Raw genomic sequence first — 19271 nt, 5'->3', positions numbered from 1 at the left:
TCCAAAAGGGGAAGCTCCCCTTGTATGCCTCCTCCCCCCCTCCACTGCCCCATTTGGCACATTTTGGGGGGAAAGGGGGAGCGGGTACCTGGTACTTGGTTTTGACAGGTACCCGCTCCCACTTCCAGCTTAGTTCACTGTGCAGTGCAATTCGCACTCTTATATATGGAAAAAAAATCAAAAATATAGATTTCAAAAAAGAAAAACTCTTGTAATTCCACAACTGTAGATACCCCCATACCCCATTAGAGTTCCATTCTCATTTCTGGAACACTTTCCTTTTATAGACAAACTGTATGATGGCCAAGGTAGATATCCCTCCTGAAGGGGAGTGTCAGTGGGCAACCAAAAACACCTGCTTATGTTTATCCCCCAAACTCTGGTCAGCTCAGATATTTAGAGTCATGTCTGGAAGATCTCTCCAAATTTGCTAAAGTCTCACAGATTTTGGGAAATTACTATACTGTAGCCTTAGACCCCTTATTTGATGTATTTCATGGCTTGTTGCATCTCACTTACTCACACCAGAATCACTTCAACAAAGTCATGCAGGCAGAGTGAATGGTAGATGTGTGGAGCATCTTACACCCTAACACCATAGGCTTCACCTTTTTCTCTAAAGCTCACCAGTCCTACTTTTTGTTCATTTTTCAGTGTCAGGTCACCTGAGTCCAGGTGACAGGTGCACACTGTTGGGATCAGGAGTGCACCCCTATGGTAGTGGACCCTACAGCTGACTGCTGCGGATGGAAGTCTGGGTGGTTAAGGAAGGCAGGTTCACTGGAGCACCAACACGGATCCCACAGGGAGCTAAAGCAGAAGAGCCAGCAGGTGTTCACCAAAGCCTCTAGTGGTGAGGATGGACTTCGCTGCCCCCAGGTTCTCCCAGCTCATGCTCACAGTAGGCTACAGGAGGATAGAGAAGAAGCAGCAGCCCAGGATAACAAGAGATAGTAAGGAGATAAGCCAAAGGTCAGGGGGGGCTAGCAGACAAGGATAAACATAAAACATGCCAGAGGTCAGGGTCACAAGCAAGCAGGGATAGTCGAGAACAAGCCAAGATCGGTAACTGGAATCAGACGTAGAAGACACAGCAAGTCACACACGAAAGCTAAACACACAAAGTTGATCATCAGGGCTGGCTTGCAGTGGACAGGTTACCAAACCCTTTCCAATGCACGAGGTACTGAAGAATGTCTCTACAGAGTCGGGAACCCATAATTTGACTAACCTCATACTCCTGATTATCCTCAGAGACCGGCGCCGCGGTAGGGGGAGGACGAGATAACTTATTGAGGACTAAAGGCTTCAGAAGGGCAACATGGAAGGAGTTAGCGATTTTGAGGCTTTTGGGAATCTGAAGTTTGAAACAAACCGGATTCAGTTTAGAAGTTATAGTGTACGGACCAATGAATCTTGGAGCAAACTTATGAGATGGAACTCGGAGCTTGATGTTCCTGGTGGAGAGCCAGACTTTGTCCCCTGGCTGAAGAGAAGGCAGTTGATGCCTGCGGCGGTTGGCAAAGTCTTTGAATTTGTCAGCAGCTGCCTGGAGGGAATCATGAAGGTCACCCCAAATAGAATTGAAAGACTCCTGAGCCATAGCCAAAGCTGGAATATCTGGAGAACAGGTCATGGGAAGAGGAAGTTGAGGGCATTTTCCATAAACTGTGAAAAAGGGTATCCTCTGTGAACTGGTATTTACATGATTGTTATGAATTCTGCCCACGAGAGTAGAGAGGACCAATCGTCATGATGAGCAGAGACTAGGGTGGCGAACAAAGACCTCTAACTCCCGTTTAACCCTCTCCCATGGAGGCGAAAAATTTCTCGAACAAAAGATGGGAACCAAGGCAGGAGCAGAAGGAAGACCAGGAAGAAAAACAAAATGAGCCATCTTGGAGAACTGATCAATTACCACCCAAATGACCGTATTATTCGCTGACAGTGGGAGATCTGTGATAAAATCCATGGCAATGTGAGACCAGGGCTCTTCAGGAATGGGCAAAGGCATGAGAATACCAGCATGGGCTTGTGTGGAGGATTTAGACTGAGCACAGACATGACAAGCCTTAATGTAGTCTTTGACATCCGAGCGGAGATTAGGCCACCAGTAGTGAACACTGATGAGCAGGAGGGATCGGAGGAACCCAGCATGACCTGCCATCTTGGAATCATGTCCCCAACAAAGGATCTTAGCTCCTAGCTCAGTGGGGACAAAGGTCTTGCCAGAAGGAATTTTTGACTCCAGGGTGGTAGAATGAGCAACAATGCATGAGGCCGGAACGATCGGCTCATGTTCAGGGGTGGACTCCTCGTCCAAAGTGTCAAATGACCTAGAGAGCACATTAGACCGACCGTTGCAGGAACCAGGTTTGTATGTAATCATGAAGTTAAAACGGGAAAAGAAGAGACTCCACCTGGCCTGTCTGGGATTCAGACGTTTAGCATTCTGTAGGTACTGTAGATTCTTGTGATCAGTAAAGATCGTTATGAAGTGAGGGGAAACCTCCAAGAGATGACGCCACTCCTCTAACGCCAATTTAATTGCGAGAAGTTCCCGATCACCGATAGCATAATTTCTCTCTGCCTGAGAAAATTCTTTGGAGAACTCTTCTCAAAGAATTGAAGAAGCACAGCTCCCACCCCCATTGAAGAAGCGTTCACTTCAATAAAAAATGGATCCCCAGAATTTGGTCTCCTCAAGAGAGGTCCAGAAACAAAGGCCTGTTTCAGGTCGTGAAAGCAGAGACAGCTTCGGGAGGCCAGTCTTTGGCATTCGTACCCTTCTTGGTCAAAGCGATAATAGGCACGGCAATGGAGGAGTAATTCCTTATGAACTGCCTATAATAATTTGTGAAGCCAAGAAAGTGCTGTGTGGCCTTGAGGCTAGCAGGAAGAGGCCAGTTGGTAATGGCCAAGACCTTTCCGGGATCCATACGAAGACCCAAACTTGAGACAAAGCATCCCAGAAACAGGACCTCAGAACATTCAAAGGAACATTTCTCCAGCTTGGCATAGAGATTATTCTCTCTAAGGCGCTGAAGTACAGTGCGGACATGGTTTCTGTGAACAAGCAGATTTTCCGAAAAGATGAGAATGTCATTCAGATAGATGACAATAAACTGGTACAGCAGATCCCTGAAGATTTCATTGACAAAGTTTTAGAACACAGCTGGGGCATTACACAAACCAAAAGGCATAACCAGGTATTTGTAATGCCCATCTTTAGTGTTAAACGCAGTTTTCCATTCGTCACCTTCCCGTATTCGAATGAGATTTTATGCACCTCTGAGATCCAACTTTGTGAAAATGGAGGCACCCTTTAACCTATCGAATAGCTCAGATATTAGGGGTATCAATTTTTGATAGTCACCACATTTAAACCTCGATAGTCGATGCAGGCTCTCAAGGTACCATCCTTTTTGACAGCGAAAAAGAACCCTGCTCCTGCAGGCAATGAGGATTTCCGGATGAAACCACTCTCTAGATTCTCTGCGTCATACTCAGACATGGCCTGGGTCTCTGGGATGGACAGGGTAGGTACGACCTCTGGGCAGAGTTTCTCCAAGGACAAGGTCAATAGCGCAGTCAAAAGACCTGTGGGGAGGAAGCACCTCAGCTGACTTCTTACAGAACACATCCTGGTAATCGCTGTATGCAGCAGGAAGATCAGAAGATACAGAAGTGGTAGCAACCAGAAGTCTCTCCTTGGGGGCCACCTTGAGAAGACAGGACGAGAAACATGAGGGACCCCAAGCCAGGATCTGAATGGAGCTGTAGCCAAGGAAGGCCCAATACAATGGGGGTAGAGGCCTTGGGTAAAATGAGGAAGGAAATCCACTCCTAGTGGAATATCCCTACCGACATTCTAATAGGTAGTATCTGGAAGCGGATAGGGCCCCCTGGGAGAACAGTGCCATCAATTGCCAAGACTACCAGTGGCGTAGTGAGGGGTGAAAGGGTAAGCTTCATAGAAGAAGCAATACTCCAGTCCATAAAATTGCCAGCAGCCCCGGAATCCAGATATGGTAGGATCGATTGGGGAGAAGTGCCTAAATGAAGGAACACCAGAAGAAGAAGACGAGAAGGTGATGTTTCTGGGTCCAATACTCCACCTTCCAAATGTATTAGACCCGAGCGTTTCCCTTGCCCCCACAATAGAGACCAAAGTTGCACCTAGCATGTTCCTTGGGGGTTAGTCTGGTCCGGCCCAGCTGCATAGGTTCCTCAGCAGGCAGAAGATACTCCACGGGACGAAGGAAGGAGAGCTCAGACTGGCTAGGACCCAGGGAGTGCTGGTGTATTTTTTCTAGGGACCTCTCCTGAAAACGAATGTCGATCTGAATGCACAAGGAAATTACATCGTCCAGACCGGCGGGGATGGCTCTTCACGTTAATTCATCTTTCACTCGGTCAGAGAGGCCATGTAAAAAGGTTTCGACCAGGGCCTCATTGTCCCAGCTCAATTCAGCTGTGAGGATATGGAACTGAAGAGGACATGGAACTGAAGAGCATATTGTCCCACTGAACAAGATTCTTGGCGAAGACGTAAAAGGGCACTAGCCGCTGAAGAAACCCGAGCCAGCTCCTCGAAGATGTTACGAAAGAGCTTCAAGAAGTCAGACAGGCTGGAAACCACCGGAACATTCTTCTCCCACAGAGGGGCAGCCCAGGCTAAAGCTTCACCAGAGAGGAGGGAAATGATATAGGCTACCTTTGCCCGATCAGACAGAAAGTTTTGATGCTGGAGCTCAAAATGAATAGTGCATTGGCTAAGGAACCCCCTGCAGGCCTTGGAGTCCCCGGAGAAATGGGACAGAGCTGGCAGTTGTAGTGAATGTGTGGCTGTGACTAGTGCGATAGGTACAGCCACTGACTGTACTTGAGGTTGCTGATTCGGGGTTACCAAGGAGGCCTGAAGCTGCTCGAAGCGGGAAACCAGATCCTGGAAGAATCGCATCACCAGAGTCTGATTCGAATCCTGGGTCTCAAGTCTGCAGACTATGCCCTGCAATGGATCATCTGCAGGAAGCGGCACGTCAGCCGGGTCCATGGCTGATCAAACTGTCAGGTCACCTGAGTCCAGGTGACAGATGCACACCGTTGGGGTCAGGGGTGCCCCACTAAGGAAGTGGACCCTACGGCTGACTGCTGCGGATGGAAGCCTGGGTGGTTAAGGAAGGCAGGTCCACTGGAGCACCAACACGGATCCCACAGGGAGCTAGAGCATAAGATTCCCCAGGGAGCGGAGTCTAAGAGCCAGCAGGTGTTCACCAGAGCCTCTAGTGGTGAGGATAGACTGCGCTGCAACTGGCTCCAGGTCGCGGGCCCCAGGGTCTCCCAGCTCACGCTCACAGTAGGCTACAGGAAGATAGAGAGGAAGTAGCAGCCCAGGATAACAAGAGATAGTAAGGAGATAAACCAAAGGTTGGGGCGACTAGCAGACAAGGATAAACATAGAACACACCAAAGGTCAGGGTCACAAGCAGGCAGGAATAGTCAAGAACAAGCCAAGATCGGTAACTGGAATCAGACGTAGAGGGCAAAGCAAGTCGCACATGAAAGCTAAACGCACAAAGTTGATCAGCAGGGCTGGCTTGCAGTGCACAGGTTAATATAGAGTTCTCTGATAGGGGCTGGGGTGGAGCCATGCTTAGAGGAGAGATTATGTAAGCAGCCAGGTGAGAGTGGCTGGCCTCTAAAGGTGAACACATGGAGCAGAGGTAAGCTGACAGACAAACACTACTGCATATTCATGACAATCAGTCCACACTTACCCAGATCACAGATACTAAAATAAAGAATAGGTTCCTCTTTGTGCACCTTTTATGCTTAACCCTATCATAGCTGCAAACACACATACAGTGCCTTGAAAAACTATTCATACCCCTTGAAATTTTCCACAATTTGTCATGTTACAACCAAAAACGTAAATGTATTTTATTGGGATTTTATGTGATAGACCAACACAAAGTGGTACATATTTGTAAAATGGAAGGAAAATGATTTTTATTTTTTTTTATTTTTTTACAAATAAATATCTGAAAAGTGTGGCATGCATTTTTTATTCAGCCCCCTTTACTCTAATACCCCTATATAAAATCTAGTGGAAACCAATTGCCTTCAGAAGTCACCTAATTAGTAAATAGAGTCCACCTGTGTGTAATTTAATCTCAGTATAAATATAGCTGTTCTGTGAATCCCTCAGAGGTTTTTTAGAGAACCTTAGTGAACAAACAGCATCAGGAAGGCCAAGGAACACAGCAGACAGGTCAGGTATAAAGTTGTGGAGAAGTTTAACCGGTTCCCGACCGGCGCACGCCGATGTACGTCGGCAGAATGGCACGGCTGGGCAAATGGGCGTACCTGTACGTCCATTTGAATTCCCCGCCGTGCCATTGCGTGCGCGCGCGTGCCGGCCGGGAACTCCGTGAGCCGGGTCACGGGTCCCGCGGACTCGATCGCCGCGGGGATACCCGCGATCGCCTCACGGTTAACCCCTTCACTGCCAGTGTCATTTACACAGTGATCAGTGCATTTTTAATTGCACTGATCGCTGTATAAATGACAATGGTCCCAAAAATGTGTCAAAAATGTCCGACATGTCCGCCATAACGTCACAGTCACAATAAAAATCGCTGATTGCCGCCATTACTAATAAAAAAAAATTATTAATAAAAATGCCATAAACTATCCCCTATTTAGTAAACACTATAATGTTTGCGCAAACCAATTAATAAACGCTTATTGCGATTTTTTTTTATCAAAAATATGTAGAAGAATACGATCGGCCTAAACTGAGGAAAAAAATTTTTTTATATATATATTTTTGGGGGTTATTTATTATAGCAAAATGTAAAAAATAATGCGTTTTTTTTCAAAATTGTCACTCTTATTTTGTTTATAGCGCAAAAAATAAAAATCACAGAGGCGATCGAATACCACCAAAAAAAAGCTCTATTTGTGGGAAAAAAAGGACGTCAATTTTGTTTGGGAGCCACGTTGCACGACCGCGCAATTGTCAGTTAAAGCGACGCAGTGCCGAATCGCAAAAAAAAGCTCTGGTCAGGAAGGGGGTAAAATCTTCCAGGGCTGAAGCGGTTAAAGCAGGGTTAGGTTATAAAAAAATATCCAAAGCTTTGAACATCTCAAGGAGCACTGTTCAAGCCATCATAGGGGTATTAGAGTAAAGGGGGCTGAATACAAATGCACGCCACACTTTTATATTTATTAAGATTAAATGTTATTTATTTGTAAAAAAAATTGAAAACCATTTATCATTTTCATTTCACTTCACAATTATGTGCCACTTTGTGTTGGTCTATCACATAAAGACCCAATAAAATACATTTACGTTTTTGGTTGTAACATGACAAAATGTGGAAAATTTCAAGAAGTATGAATACTTTTTCAAGGCAGTGTACACTTTGGTATTGAAAGTTTAATGAAAGCCTAATATAAGATTATATAACAAAATTATTGATAGGGAAATAACTCCCAGACTTCTTCTCCACTAATGACACCCTGCTGTGTCCTCTATGATGATTTGTATTTTTTTGGCTGAACATGCCTGCAAATCTAACCCAAGCAGATTTGCCCATCACTAATCTGTACTAACACAAATACATTACAAGAATTACCATTGATGGTAATATCTCACTAATGCTGGATGGAAAATTAGGTGATGGGCATTTTTCCTAGCTTGTCCTTACACACTGGAAAAAAATATGCACGGAGTTGAACAGTTCCATAAATTAGGATAATTGGTTCCAGGAATTGACATTAGCTGATGTATTCTGAGTTGTTCCATGAAGGCTTGCACTGCAAATTGCCACTATAGTGACATACTCTGAAGCTTTATAAAAACTGGCATTATCCTGATCTGCTCTGTAATGGCTAGCAGTGAATATTGGCTTTACTATATGTCTGCATGTGCTAATCCCAGCTGGTACTCATTTCATTCAATTACATTTAATTAGCAAAACATAATTATAAAATAGTATTAAGCATTTGTTCAGCATACTTTTACAGTTCTTCAGTTGCCCAACATTAAGCACATCCCATAAATATATGGGATGGAGTACAAGTTTTAAAGGTCAGCAGTATCACAGAGATAAAAAGGGCTTATTCTTGTTAGATATCATACTTACCTTCACTGTGCAGTTCATTTCTGTACAGTGTGACCCCGATCATCATCTTCTGGAGTCCCCGGGCGGCACTCGCGGCCCCTCCCCACATCAGTAAACTCCCTGGGAGAAACGCTCTCCCGGGGGGTAACCTTGCGGGCGCGCTTCCGAGTCCAGCATTTGCGTGCATAGACACAGAATGCCGGACTCGGCCCTGCCCCCTGGCGCCCACGTCATTGGATTTGATTGACAGCAGCAAGAGCCAATGGCTGCGCTGCTATCAATCTATCTAATCAAGAGCCAAGAACCCTGAGCAGAGAGGTCCAGCGCGTTTCTGCCGAGGGAACGAAGGGCTCAGGTAAGTAAAACTGGGGGGCCGGTCACTGTCAGAAGTTTTTTCACCTTAATCTACAGGATGCATTAAGGTGAATAAGAGTTTACAACCCCTTTAATCTCAAACTGCTATGTACCAATGTATTATCCAGGGTCACTTGCTTGATGAAAATAGAAAGAAACACCTGCTAGTGAGTAGTGAAATGTTTAAAGAAGCAGAGAAGGTAAAGGGAAATTTGCACTACCCAGTTATATTTTAACAGCAAAAGACTAAAACTCAGATCTTTTATTGTAAATATCAGCATCATTTAGTACTAAAATCACTGTACACACAATTAATATGAATGCAACTTATCAGTGAACATTTGCTATTTTCTATTGTTACACACAAATGTATATCAGTAAGCTCACAGATATCTACAAGTACTAAAACAATAAATATACGTTGAGGAGCCCAGTAGAAATCATTTTCGAAGGCCGCAATTAAGGCAGCTATTGATTTGCAGCTTAATGGCCTGTTTGAAATGATGACAAGTGAGCTCATTCTTCTTAATAAACTGAGTTTCTGAGTGATTTTCAATATTATGTAGGGCTCGCATACTGCACTATAATAAACAATAAATGATACCTTTACATTTGTCCTACACAGAGAATACCATTTTGTTATGTCACAGAAAATGTGTTGATACAATAACATACATATGATTCATTAGTGTTGATTTTAATTAAATGTTAATGCGGTTGTAAACTTCAGGCATGAAATATGAAAAAAGCACACCCTTCTATACTGCGTACTTGTCTCTCTCTAAAACTCTGAGTGTCATTTCTCTCTGCTGCCTGGTTCCTCTATTATAAGCATGACTCCGTTCTGGCAGCTTTTCCCAACACCAAGATTTAAAATAGTAATGGGGAGAGAGCTGCAGCACTCAGCCTGTGACTGTTGTCCACACCCGTGCTTGCTCTAAACTGTGTGAAGGGGGTGTGTCCCCTCCCTCCAATCAGGGCTCAGAGCTGTCGGTTGTGTTAATACTTCAGATCCCTGCCCTCTGCTGACAGAACCAAAGAGAAATCATTTTCTTCTGTTTTCAGATCTACAGAAGAAATGGCTGCAGATACACAGCTACAACTTATGTAGTGAAGCAATACTATGTACAGTATGTTTTCATAAAGGAAATCTCTCTGAAAAATGAACCAATACTATATAAAGTATGCCTTCTCTTGCCAGCAAAGTGTAAAGTATTCTATTTGATGAAAAAGACATAAAGACTAATAAACAAATTTATATATTTTTTTTTTATTTTTTTGAAGTCTAATCTCCAGGCAATTTTTTTTTTTTTTACTAAAATCGGTCACCAGAACCAAAACAAAAAAAATCAGCTCAGACTGAAACACTCACCTTCAATTCATAGCTGTCCACTCAGTACTTAATTTCATCACAAGATATCCCCAGTCGTTCAGTCTGCAAGACTGTGGACACATTATGAATGTAGACCATTATGGTCCTTGATCCCTGAGGAAGCCTCATATGGTACTGAAGCAGAGAGTGGCATTGACTTCATGATGTTAGCACTGCTCTCTGCATCAGTGGAGGACAACCCCATAGAAGAGGCAAAGAGGACCCAGGATATCACATGATAGGCCTACAGACCTCTCAAAAAAGTAAACATAACATACAGAATGGCATGGCCTCCAGAGGAGACTGGAGCAATTAAGGGCTGGGGGCTGAACAGAAGCTTAGCTTTAATTTTCAGATTATATTATTATAGCTAGGTAATTGGATCAAGTTAACCAAATTATTGTCAAAAAAATTACAAAATCTAATGCAAATATGGTATGAAGGTTCTAATGTGGTTTTCAAAGATGGCTGCCAAAGACATATCTAACATTTCAGTACACAGCATGTTTAATCCTTCACTTTTAGAGACCCAACTATAGAGAAAGTGATGCTATTGTATATCACTATGATGACCACCTTCTCTGCTACTGTCCTGCTATTAAAATTTTCAAGAGCCTATTGTAGTTAATGAGCAAAAATATAAGCTTGTTTAAAGTGTTTGTAAAATGGAACAACAAACTTTTTATTTGCTCCCTTTTGTCTTTTAAATATATCATTAAAAGTATCCTGCCAAAAATCTAGGGTTGTACTTTGTTCTGTACACTCTGCATCTACATAAAAAAACAACAATTTTAATGCAAGATAGCACATTATAACCTTTTTGTTTCTTATGATTCCGTTTTTCTTTTTTTTTTGGTCAACACAAATAATTACACAGAACTAACAACCCAAACCCTGCAAGTAATCATAAGCACAGTGACTTAACTATATCTCCACATCTTACATATCTGGTACTGATCAACTTTAACACAAGGTTTATGGAATCAGCAGTAAATAGAAGAGGGCAGTCGCATCCCTTGATATCCCCTATGGAGTATATGTTGTGAATCTTTAAATAGACTGTTATTCCAGCACTATGGCCTTTAACTGACCCTTATGCCGCGTACACACGGTCGGACTTTCCGGCATACTTGGTCCGGCGGACCAGAGTGTGCCGGACAATCCGCCCGTGTGTGGGCGGCGGCGGACTTTTCCGGCGGACTTCTTCCCAAAAGCCCGCCGGACCTAGATTTCAAACATGTTTGAAATCTTTCCGTCGGACTCAGTTTCGGGCGGAAAGTCCGCTCGTGTGTGTGCTGGTCCGACGGAAAGCCCGCTCGTGTGTAGGCTGGTCCGACAGACCAAATACGACACGAGGGGATGGTATTGCATCTCGCGCTCGCTGCAATAGGAAAAACAAATCTTCCTATTGCGGCGAGCGCGGGGCATACCAGGCCCTTAGGTCTGGTATGGATTATAAAGGGGAACCCCGCTACGCCGAAAAAACGGCGTGGGGTCCCCCTAAAATCCATACCAGACCCCGATCCGAGCACGCAGCCTGGCCGGTCAGGAAAGGGGGTGGGGACGAGCGAGCGCCCCCCCCCCCCTCCTGAACCGTACCAGGCCGCATGCCCTCAACATGGGGGGTGGGTGCTTTGGGGGAGGGGGGCGCCCTGCGCCCCCCCCCCAAAGCACCTTGTCCCCATGTTGATGAGGACAAGGGCCTCTTCCCGACAACCCTGGCCGTTGGTTGTCGGGGTCTGCGGGCGGGGGCTTATCGGAATCTGGGAGCCCCCTTTAATAAGGGGGCCCCCAGATCCCGGCCCCCCACCCTATGTAAATGAGTATGGGGTACATGGTACCCCTACCCATTTACCTAGGAAAAAAGTGTAAGTAATAAAACACACTACACAGGTTTTTAAAATATTTTATTAAACAGCTCCGGGGGGGGGATCTTCCTCCGGCTTCGGGGGTCTTCTTCCGGCTTCGGGGGTCCCTCCGCTTCATCTTCTCCCGGCGTCCGGTTGGTTCTTCTCCGCTCTCCGGCCTCTTCTCCCGGTGTCGCAGGTCTTCGGCCGGCCCCTCCGCTCTCTTCATGTAGCTCTATTGCGAGCGGAGGTCCGGACTTCTGGGCTTCTTGGCTTCTTGGCTTCTTGGCTTGGCTTGGCTTCTCTTCTCTTCCCCCAGATGTTGACACGACGCTCTCTCCGGCTGGACTGGTTTCTGAGGGCTGCGTTGTGACTTATATAGGCGGAGACCCCGCCCCCATATGATGTCACAGTCCCTGGGCATGCTGGGACTGTGACGTTTTAGGGGGCGTGGTCGACCACGCCCCCCGACCACGCCCCCTAAAACGTCACAGTCCCAGCATGCCCAGGGACTGTGACATCATATGGGGGCGGGGTCTCCGCCTATATAAGTCACAACGCAGCCCTCAGAAACCAGTCCAGCCGGAGAGAGCGTCGTGTCAACATCTGGGGGAAGAGAAGAGAAGCCAAGCCAAGCCAAGCCAAGAAGCCAAGAAGCCAAGAAGTCCGGACCTCCGCTCGCAATAGAGCTACATGAAGAGAGCGGAGGGGCCGGCCGAAGACCTGCGACACCGGGAGAAGAGGCCGGAGAGCGGAGAAGAACCAACCGGACGCCGGGAGAAGATGAAGCGGAGGGACCCCCGAAGCCGGAAGAAGACCCCCGAAGCCGGAGGAAGATCCCCCCCCCGGAGCTGTTTAATAAAATATTTTAAAAACCTGTGTAGTGTGTTTTATTACTTACACTTTTTTCCTAGGTAAATGGGTAGGGGTACCATGTACCCCATACTCATTTACATAGGGTGGGGGGCCGGGATCTGGGGGCCCCCTTATTAAAGGGGGCTCCCAGATTCCGATAAGCCCCCGCCCGCAGACCCCGACAACCAACGGCCAGGGTTGTCGGGAAGAGGCCCTTGTCCTCATCAACATGGGGACAAGGTGCTTTGGGGGGGGGGCGCAGGGCGCCCCCCTCCCCCAAAGCACCCACCCCCCATGTTGAGGGCATGCGGCCTGGTACGGTTCAGGAGGGGGGGGGGCGCTCGCTCGTCCCCACCCCCTTTCCTGACCGGCCAGGCTGCGTGCTCGGATCGGGGTCTGGTATGGATTTTAGGGGGACCCCACGCCGTTTTTTCGGCGTAGCGGGGTTCCCCTTTATAATCCATACCAGACCTAAGGGCCTGGTATGCCCCGCGACGGGGCTCGCAAGGTGTCAATCTCGCCGATAAAAGCGGCAAGATTGACATCCTTTTCTAGTCCCGTCGCACCTGAGTCACGTTCAAAATGAACGGACTTGTCCGTGTGTGGGCAAGTCCGTTCATTCTGAAAGTCCGCCGGAACTCCGGCGAAAGTCCGTCGGAAAGACGGGCGGACTTAGCCCGCCGGAAAATCCCGGCGTGTGTGGGCAAGTCCGTTCGTTTTAAAGTCCGGCGCACCTGGCGGACAAAGTCCGTCGGAAAGTGTGCCGGACCAAGTAGGATAGAAAGTCCGCTCGTGTGTACGCGGCATTAGTCTTCAGTGCATTACAGGCTTTTCACCTGTGCTTCCAGTACTATCGCCTTTAACTGACCCTTAGTCTTCAAGTGCATTTACAGGCTTTTCACCTGTTCTAAGTTAATGTGATATTCTGCCATCTGCAATACACACTTTTGAACATTTTATTCATGTGTACAGTTTTTTAAGCATAATTTACAGTTAAAGTTAGCATAATTTAGATTACATTTATCATGGTGTGCATTTAAGCAGAACACAGTTCTCTGCCAACAATGAAAAATATAAAATATAGGTATGCACATGAGTTGTAGATAATAAAAAAAAAATAGTAATCAGATATGATTTATGGATACATTTCTTAAATGATCAGATAAGCTATTTTATGTCACAGTAAACAATTCCAAATCTTTCCCTAGATCTCTAGATCCAGAAATCTATCATGAAACAAAAAATAAATAAAAACAATGCGTACCTGTGTTTCTGTCAGGCAAAATACAGCAATGTTTCTGAAGAATCCCAGGCAAAACCTTCAAAAAAGTAAAAAGATGGAAAAACATTAGAACAATCTAATTAGAATGAGTAAAGCAGTGAATGTAAAGCAGATTTAAAACTCTGTGTACCATAAACAACTGCCATGTTTTTCCCTGGAAAAATTTAATTTTTATTCTACCTGAAAAATCATTCATTGGTGCACAATACAGAACATAGTATGGTATTCATGAATGTATGGTTAAGCCACTCTATCAGGAGATACATGCAAGACAAAAATCCTCTTTTCTTAATTACAGGACACAGGATGGTACATGTACTTAACTGAATGTTACAGGACACAGGATGTGCAGTGGTTTTGCACAGAGCAGCCCAGATTTTGCTCTTCTCCTGACCCCTCCCTCCTACCGAATGCCCCCACGGCAAGCAACTTGCTATGGGGGCACCTGACCCGAGCTGCTGCTCTGTGTGTCTATTCAGACATGGAGCCGCAGCTCAGCCCTGCCCCCTCTCCTCATTGGCTCACTGACTTTGATTGACAGCAGCAGGAGCCAATGGGGCCCACTGCTGTGTCTCAGCCAATTAGGATGGAAAGGCCCAGAGAGCTGAGGCTCTCTTGCAACATCGCTGGAGGGAGATGGGGCTCAGGTAAGTATTAGAGGGGCTGCTGCACACAGAAGGTTTTTGATGCATAGAATACATTAAGATAAAAAAAAACCTTCTGCCTTTAGAACCACTTTAATCTGTACATTACAGGACACAGGATGGTAATGTAGGACATGCTCAAGCACTACAACAGAGAAATGGGCAACACAGCAATCAAAAAAGTCAACAGGCCCATGTAACACAAAGTAAATAGAAGGGGCTTGGAAGAACCACCTGAAAAATCTTATGACTGAAGCTGGCATCAGAAGAAGCCTGAACAACGACATGGTAAAAATCAACAAACGTATGGACAGAGGACCGGGTAGAAGCCTTGCATATCTGAGAAACAGATGCTTGCCGGAAAGCCCAACAAAGACTAACAGATCCAGTAGGGTATGCTTTGACATGGAAAAGTTGACCTTTGCCCTTAGGCTAGATAATTTGACAAATCCACTTAGAGATGGTGGCACAGGATACAAGCCCCCTGTGGGGACATTCAGAAATGACAAAAAGAGTAGCTGATAGATAAACTTAGCATACACCACACCCAGACAGTTGAGGGAGACCTCCTTGGGATCATAAGGAGCATGACATAGGGAAGGTAGGTTCTAGTTAAGGAGGAAGGGAGAGACCACCTTAAGAAGAAAGGAGGCTTTAGGCTCAAAATAATCTTGTCTCTATTCAGAACAAAAAAGCTTTTTTTTTGCATGTTAAGGCCATCGACACGGCATGTGATAGGCTCAAAGGGCATTTAACAAAACCAGGTTAGGGCCCCACAGGTACATTAGGGAACGGACAAGGGGGAACAATGTAAACAACACCCTTTTTGTTTTGGATAGAGTGGAGAGGGATTAGAACACCTGTCAGTTTTTACTGCTGTCTACATCTCCATTACCCTCTCTATTTGTCCTGTTTACCATTGTCATCCAAAGAAAATCCCAACAATAGAGAGGAAATATTTCAATGGGGACTCTAGTTCTAGTGACCCTGGTGACACCCCGGGATTCCCTCATTTTGGAGAGATTTTCACTAGACATGTGCATGATGAAAAAATTTGCTTAGTTTCGTTTTAATTCGTTAATCTAGTTATTTTGTTTAGTTAAATTCAGTTGATTTGTTCTATTCTTTTTTTCGAAATTCGTATTCGGAATTTTCAAATTTTCTTCGACTTTACCGATTTTTTAGATTAAAAACAATCAAATTGAATCAGTCAAAACGAAAATGTTATATTGTTTTCGATTTGAATGCGCAAAGTGAACAAACAAAGAAAAATCTTCATCAAATGATTACAATAACTCGTTAAATCACCTTTGGCTTAACAAAAACAGCATTATTTCGAAATGGTACTCTAATAACACACATAGTCTTTGATTTCAGCAATATGTGTAGTGGGAATTCGACTGGAGTGTAAAATTCGATTCGAATTTCAGTCCAAGTTTCCGAAATTCGGACGAATTTCGTTACGTTATTCGGAACATTCTGTAAAATTCGTTTATATTGTAATTCGGGTATTCGGATACCGAATCTCCAAATAACGAAAAATTTGTCCGAATATTAATTCAGAACGAAACGGACCACACATGTCTAATTTTTGCTCACTTCCTGTTTTTGCTATGGTACAGGATGTGAAGGGAAAGCCCCCCAATGAGACAGAGATGGCAAAAAAATTTGACATAGATTATAACCCTCTCTTGCTCTATCCAAAATGAAGAAAAACATGCCTTTAGTTACACATTAATAGATGTAAGAGAACCTGAGAGCTTTATTTATTAACATAGAGCATTAATGTCCTGTAAGCCAAAGCAAGTAATCAGCTGTTATCTAGCTTTATTACACTTATGAAATATAACTGGATGACACAAGAAAATTTTGTAATGCTTTTGTATTATTACAAAAAGATATTAGTTGTGTTTTTTGTTTCAAAATATTAAAATGGTTTACTTTGAGACACTGAAATTTACCTATAGTTCTAGCCATATTTATCGAAACATGAAGAACAGTTATATGACAGGTAAATGAATGTTTGAATTTAGTGCTTTCTCTTCAAATGTATGATAGGGTTTTTTTTTATTTTTATAGGCAATCCATTTCTATTTCTTCTAAGAGGGAAGAGAGGGGGAGACATGCAGCTTTATTTCTGCTAAGCAAAATGAATTTAAAATAGTTCTGTAGATGGAACAAAGCTGCAATAAATAATATTATGCTCTACTACATCCTGAACCTGCATAGTTCAGAGTTCAGTTAGTTTTTCTTGTCTCACCACTTTCTCAAAGCACTTGGTTGACATTGCCTTGCAATTTACTCACTTATTCATAAAAGCCATAACTCCAAGGGGCTGCAGAAGTATCATGCAGAAAGTGCACTTATAATGTTCTGGCTCTGTTAGACTATTCAGCAGTACTCTTTATTTTAATTTTAGAAACTAATCAAAAAACACTTACAGTATGTGTAAAAATTTTTACAACTAAAGCATCCAGGCAGTGGAATGGCTAAGTGGTTAGTCCTCCTGCTGTGCAGTGAGGGGTTCTTAGATGAATCCTCACCAGTACATGGGTACACCCTTTCCTGTGTTTGAATAGTTTTCTTCCCATAACACATTGGTAAGCTAACTGACACTTACATTAGAATGTAATCTCTTTTGAGGGCAAGAACTAAAAACTGGTATGTTCATAAAAGGCAGCTAATACATTATATAAATACAGAAAATAAGCATTTATCAGTCTTGTGATTTTCCCAGATTCCTTAATTTTAGTGTTAATATTAAAAGAAACATGAATAGTCACATTTACATATATTTAAAAAAAACACTTTTTTTTAGGAACCAAACATTCTTAAGTGCTTGTAAGTATTGACACATCTTGTGTAGTTTTATTTTTATATATTTGAAAATGAAGCAAAAAAAATGACATTGTATGGCAGATTATTGATATATGCAACATTTATATGGCATTTACTTTGTTTGTACTGTAACCTTGTGGGTTTAATATTGCACCTGTGTGATGCAATTGCAGCAAAGTCCTTTGGATGGTTGTGTTTGCTAGCTGTTTTATATATTACGATTTAGCCATAAACATAAATCAGTATTCATTCGATGTTGAGAGGTCATAGACCCAAACACTAGGGACTAATTATAAAAAAAATTGCTGTGCGAGTATAGGCACAGACATCACAAATAGTCTCCATCTACTGACCGTAATGTAGTATTTTACTAAAATACCACAATCAAGAAAATACCACAATAAAGCCACTAGATGGAACTGATGTTCTTATGCAAATAAACATATTAGAAAAATTGACAGTGATTATTGGTGATGGCTATACAAATGCGCAGACATTAAACATATTTTTTTTTATAAATATGCCCTGCTGTTGGGTTGCATTCTTAACAACATAGGAATACTAAATTTATGGTTATGGTTAGAACATAAGATATAAAACAGCTAGCAAACAGTCATCCATATGACTTGCTGCAATTGCAGCTAAACACAATTTTAAGAAATTGATTTTTTGGTTACGAGTGACATTTACATTTAATTTGATGTGTTAAGCTATTAGCAAATGGGAGGTGATGTAACATGTGTACTTCCCAACTTTCCAAAGAAGAAAATGATTGGATGTTTTACTAACATTTTAAAGCTTAGGATTTCTTTTTGACCAGCTTGTTTTTTATTTCAGTTTGAACACTCTACGTGGCTTGCAAAAAAAATATATATATATTTTCATACTGAAAAATTACAATGTCAACCGACAGAAACTTAACATTATCCATAGAAATTAAACCCCACCAGTTTTATAACGTAGGTCTAACAGAGGCATTATGATATATCTGAGAGAGGAATTCCAGACAACAGACATATTTATCAGAGTACTGCCCACAATTACCATTTCTCAGAGTTCTCTATAACATAGCAAACCTTTATGTTTTAAGTTCCAGTCTACTTTAAATACAAATTTTGGGTGCATTAACCTTTTAACCACTTAAGGACCGGAAGGATTTGCCCTTTAATGACCAGGCCATTTTTTGCGATACAGCACTGCGTCACTTTAACTGACAATTGCACGGTCCTGCAACGCTGTACCCAAACAAAATTGATGTCCTTTTTTCCACAAATAGAGATATCTTTTGGTGGTATTTGATCACCTCTGCGATTTTTATTGTTTGCGCTATAAACAAAAAAAGGCCAACAATTTTGAAAAAAAAACGATATTTTTTACTTTTTGCATTAATAAATATCCCAAAAAAAAGTCTTCCTCAGTTTAGGCCGATATGTATTCTTCTACATATTTTTGTTAAAAAAAAAATCACAATAAGCGTATATTGATTGGTTTGTCAAACGTTATAGCGTCTATAAAATAGGGGATAGATTTATGGCATTTTTATTATATTTTTTTTTTACTAGTAATGGCAGTGATCAGCGATTTTTAGCAGGACTGTAACATTGCGGCGGACAGATCAGACACTTTTGACACTTTTTTGGGACCACTGACATTTATACAAGGATCAGAGCTAAAAATAGCCACTGATTACTATATAAATGTCATTCTCAGGGAAGGGGTTAACACTAGGGGGCGATCAAGGGGTTAAATGTATGTCCTAGGGAGTGTTTCTAACTGTGGGACTGCCTGGAGGAGGAGACTGATCGTTGTTCATAATCAGTATGAACAGCAGATCTGTCTCCTTTCTCCTGACAGAATGGAGATCTGTCTGTTTACATTAACAGATCTCCGTTCTGGCTCTCTCAGGAGCAATCGCGGGTGCTCGGTGGACATAGTGGCCGCAGGGCA

General features: G+C 43.3%; 1 protein-coding gene across 3 annotated transcripts in view; it reads right to left on the bottom strand.

Moving 5' to 3' along the window:
* Positions 1-19271, bottom strand: part of DLGAP2 (DLG associated protein 2) — a 1381880-nt gene that overhangs the window by 1097820 nt on the left and 264789 nt on the right. For all 3 annotated transcript variants that reach the window (XM_073626624.1, XM_073626625.1, XM_073626627.1), the window contains one exon: positions 13825-13879. In XM_073626624.1, the coding sequence (XP_073482725.1) occupies positions 13825-13879 (55 nt within the window). The remainder of the gene's footprint in view (positions 1-13824; positions 13880-19271) is intronic.

Source organism: Aquarana catesbeiana, linkage group LG04 (genome assembly GCF_042186555.1).
Source record: "Aquarana catesbeiana isolate 2022-GZ linkage group LG04, ASM4218655v1, whole genome shotgun sequence".
NCBI lineage: Eukaryota > Metazoa > Chordata > Amphibia > Anura > Ranidae > Aquarana > Aquarana catesbeiana.
Note: the sequence above shows the minus strand (reverse complement) of the source record. Positions and strands in the feature narration are given on the sequence as shown.